This window comes from Oncorhynchus mykiss, chromosome 24 (assembly GCF_013265735.2).
Source record: "Oncorhynchus mykiss isolate Arlee chromosome 24, USDA_OmykA_1.1, whole genome shotgun sequence".
Classification (NCBI taxonomy): domain Eukaryota; kingdom Metazoa; phylum Chordata; class Actinopteri; order Salmoniformes; family Salmonidae; genus Oncorhynchus; species Oncorhynchus mykiss.
The window spans coordinates 36,985,365-36,988,764 of NC_048588.1; the positions used below are offsets into that span (position 1 = coordinate 36,985,365).

Below are 3,400 nucleotides of genomic sequence, written 5' to 3' on the forward strand. Positions count from 1 at the left end.
GTCTGTTAACCAATCAGCATTCAGGGTTCGAACCACCCAGTTTATAATAACGAATTAACTACTGCTAAAGTACAGTATTATACCAGTAAACCAATTATTAGACAAATATAACTTTCACACAGCAAAACTGAATCTTGACCAGCTTTATCTTGTGCACTGCATATTCTGCAAACGTTATAATAAAACCCTTTCAACTCTATCCACAGGGGGGCGCCAGAGACAAGGACAACTTTGACAGTTTTTCAAAATGGTAGACTAAAGTAGACGGACCCAAACTGTTTCATTGTGTTGCCCGATTCGGGCAACATAGCTTTGCAAATTGGGGTAAAGTGCTACGTATTTTGTAACAGCATATGAAAAGTGTCTGTATTTTGTTCAGTCCCATAGACTGCAGAAATACATCATGTGCACACTGCACAACCATTTCATGCCAACCAATCAGGTGACCCGTGGAGCTCCGGTCATGTGATCAAAGCAGCGTGGACGCGCGTCGGCGAGGAGACGCGTCATCCGTCGAAAACAGCAAAAACACATCGCTGCTAACGGATTGCGCAACGTCGCCCGTTCAACATGTATTTTCTCACATCGTAGTGACATGAGGGCGACATGGGTGCCAAGGAGTCAAGGATAGGTTTCCTTTCGTATGAAGAGGCCGTTAAAAGAGGTAAACGGGTGCTGTCTTGTTAATCCATCACTAACGTTATATTAGTTTAGCTACAGTAACTGACGCGTTAGTTAACCAGCCAGCCGCTAGAGATGGGTTGTCTAGTCAACTAAAACCCACGTACAGGAGAGAGACATGGGCACTGCAAAGCTGTGCGGATAGCTCGACTGTGTTTCTACTCATGGGCAATTACACATAGTTATTAGTTACAGTAGCCAGCTGTCTGTGTTTCTACAGATAGTTATTAGTTACAGTAGCCAGCTGTCTGTGTTTCTACTCATGGACAATTACAGATAGTTATTAGTTACAGTAGCCAGCTGTCTGTGTTTCTACAGATAGTTATTAGTTACAGTAGCCAGCTGTCTGTGTTTCTACACATGGACAATTACAGATAGTGACTGGTTACAGTAGCCAGCTGTCTGTGTTTCTACACATAGTTATTAGTTACAGTAGCCAGCTGTCTGTGTTTCTACACATGGACAATTACAGATAGTGACTGGTTACAGTAGCCAGCTGTCTGTGTTTCTACACATAGTTATTAGTTACAGTAGCCAGCTGTCTGTGTTTCTACACATAGTTATTAGTTACAGTAGCCAGCTGTCTGTGTTTCTACACATGGACAATTACAGATAGTTATTAGTTACAGTAGCCAGCTGTCTGTGTTTCTACACATTGACAATTACACATAGTTATTAGTTACAGTAGCCAGCTGTCTGTGTTTCTACACATGGACAATTACAGATAGTTATTAGTTACAGTAGCCAGCTGTCTGTGTTTCTACACATGGACAATTACAGATAGTTATTAGTTACAGTAGCCAGCTGTCTGTGTTTCTACACATTGACAATTACACATAGTTATTAGTTACAGTAGCCAGCTGTCTGTGTTTCTACACATAGTTATTAGTTACAGTAGCCAGCTGTCTGTGTATCTACACATGGGCAATTACAGATAGTTATTAGTTACAGTAGCCAGCTGTCTGTGTTTCTACACATGGACAATTACAGATAGTTATTAGTTACAGTAGCCAGCTGTCTGTGTTTCTACACATAGTTATTAGTTACAGTAGCCAGCTGTCTGTGTTTCTACACATAGTTATTAGTTACAGTAGCCAGCTGTCTGTGTTTCTACTCATGGACAATTACAGATAGTGACCGGTTACAGTAGCCAGCTGTCTGTGTTTCTACACATAGTTATTAGTTACAGTAGCCAGCTGTCTGTGTTTCTACACATAGTTATTAGTTACAGTAGCCAGCTGTCTGTGTTTCTACACATAGTTATTAGTTACAGTAGCCAGCTGTCTGTGTTTCTACACATAGTTATTAGTTACAGTAGCCAGCTGTCTGTGTTTCTACACATGGACAATTACAGATAGTTATTAGTTACAGTAGCCAGCTGTCTGTGTTTCTACACATAGTTATTAGTTACAGTAGCCAGCTGTCTGTGTTTCTACACATAGTTATTAGTTACAGTAGCCAGCTGTCTGTGTTTCTACTCATGGACAATTACAGATAGTGACCGGTTACAGTAGCCAGCTGTCTGTGTTTCTACACATAGTTATTAGTTACAGTAGCCAGCTGTCTGTGTTTCTACACATGGGCAATTACAGATAGTTATTAGTTACAGTAGCCAGCTGTCTGTGTTTCTACACATAGTTATTAGTTACAGTAGCCAGCTGTCTGTGTTTCTACACATAGCTATTAGTTACAGTAGCCAGCTGTCTGTGTTTCTACACATGGACAATTACAGATAGTTATTAGTTACAGTAGCCAGCTGTCTGTGTTTCTACACATAGTTATTAGTTACAGTAGCCAGCTGTCTGTGTTTCTACTCATGGACAATTACAGATAGTGACCGGTTACAGTAGCCAGCTGTCTGTGTTTCTACACATAGTTATTAGTTACAGTAGCCAGCTGTCTGTGTTTCTACACATAGTTATTAGTTACAGTAGCCAGCTGTCTGTGTTTCTACACATAGTTATTAGTTACAGTAGCCAGCTGTCTGTGTTTCTACACATAGTTATTAGTTACAGTAGCCAGCTGTCTGTGTTTCTACACATGGACAATTACAGATAGTTATTAGTTACAGTAGCCAGCTGTCTGTGTTTCTACACATAGTTATTAGTTACAGTAGCCAGCTGTCTGTGTTTCTACACATAGTTATTAGTTACAGTAGCCAGCTGTCTGTGTTTCTACTCATGGACAATTACAGATAGTGACCGGTTACAGTAGCCAGCTGTCTGTGTTTCTACACATAGTTATTAGTTACAGTAGCCAGCTGTCTGTGTTTCTACACATAGTTATTAGTTACAGTAGCCAGCTGTCTGTGTTTCTACACATGGACAATTACAGATAGTGACCGGTTACAGTAGCCAGCTGTCTGTGTTTCTACACATGGACAATTACAGATAGTTATTAGTTACAGTAGCCAGCTGTCTGTGTATCTACACATGGACAATTACAGATAGTTATTAGTTACAGTAGCCAGCTGTCTGTGTTTCTACACATGGACAATTACAGATAGTTATTAGTTACAGTAGCCAGCTGTCTGTGGCTCTGTCAAGTGTTTCAGAGCAAACTGCTGGCTGGAATCAAAACATTGAACCAAAACCTAATTTTAACAGGCCACGCAATATTCAGGATGTTGGAAAGGTCGCTCTGAGTAAAAGGTGAATGTTTATCAGTGATATTTTTTAATTTTTTAACTAGGTAAGTCGGTTAACAACAAATTCTTATT

General features: G+C 40.1%; 1 protein-coding gene across 3 annotated transcripts in view; it reads left to right on the forward strand.

The window, feature by feature from the left end:
- The first annotated feature begins 508 nt into the window (after window positions 1-508).
- The window catches only part of LOC110503264 (ubiquitin carboxyl-terminal hydrolase 32), a 93,448-nt gene continuing 90,556 nt past the window's right edge, over window positions 509-3,400 (forward strand). For all 3 annotated transcript variants that reach the window (XM_036961645.1, XM_036961646.1, XM_036961647.1), the window contains exon 1: window positions 509-664. In XM_036961645.1, coding sequence (XP_036817540.1) covers window positions 607-664 — 58 coding nt within the window. In that variant the 5' untranslated portion in view covers window positions 509-606. The remainder of the gene's footprint in view (window positions 665-3,400) is intronic.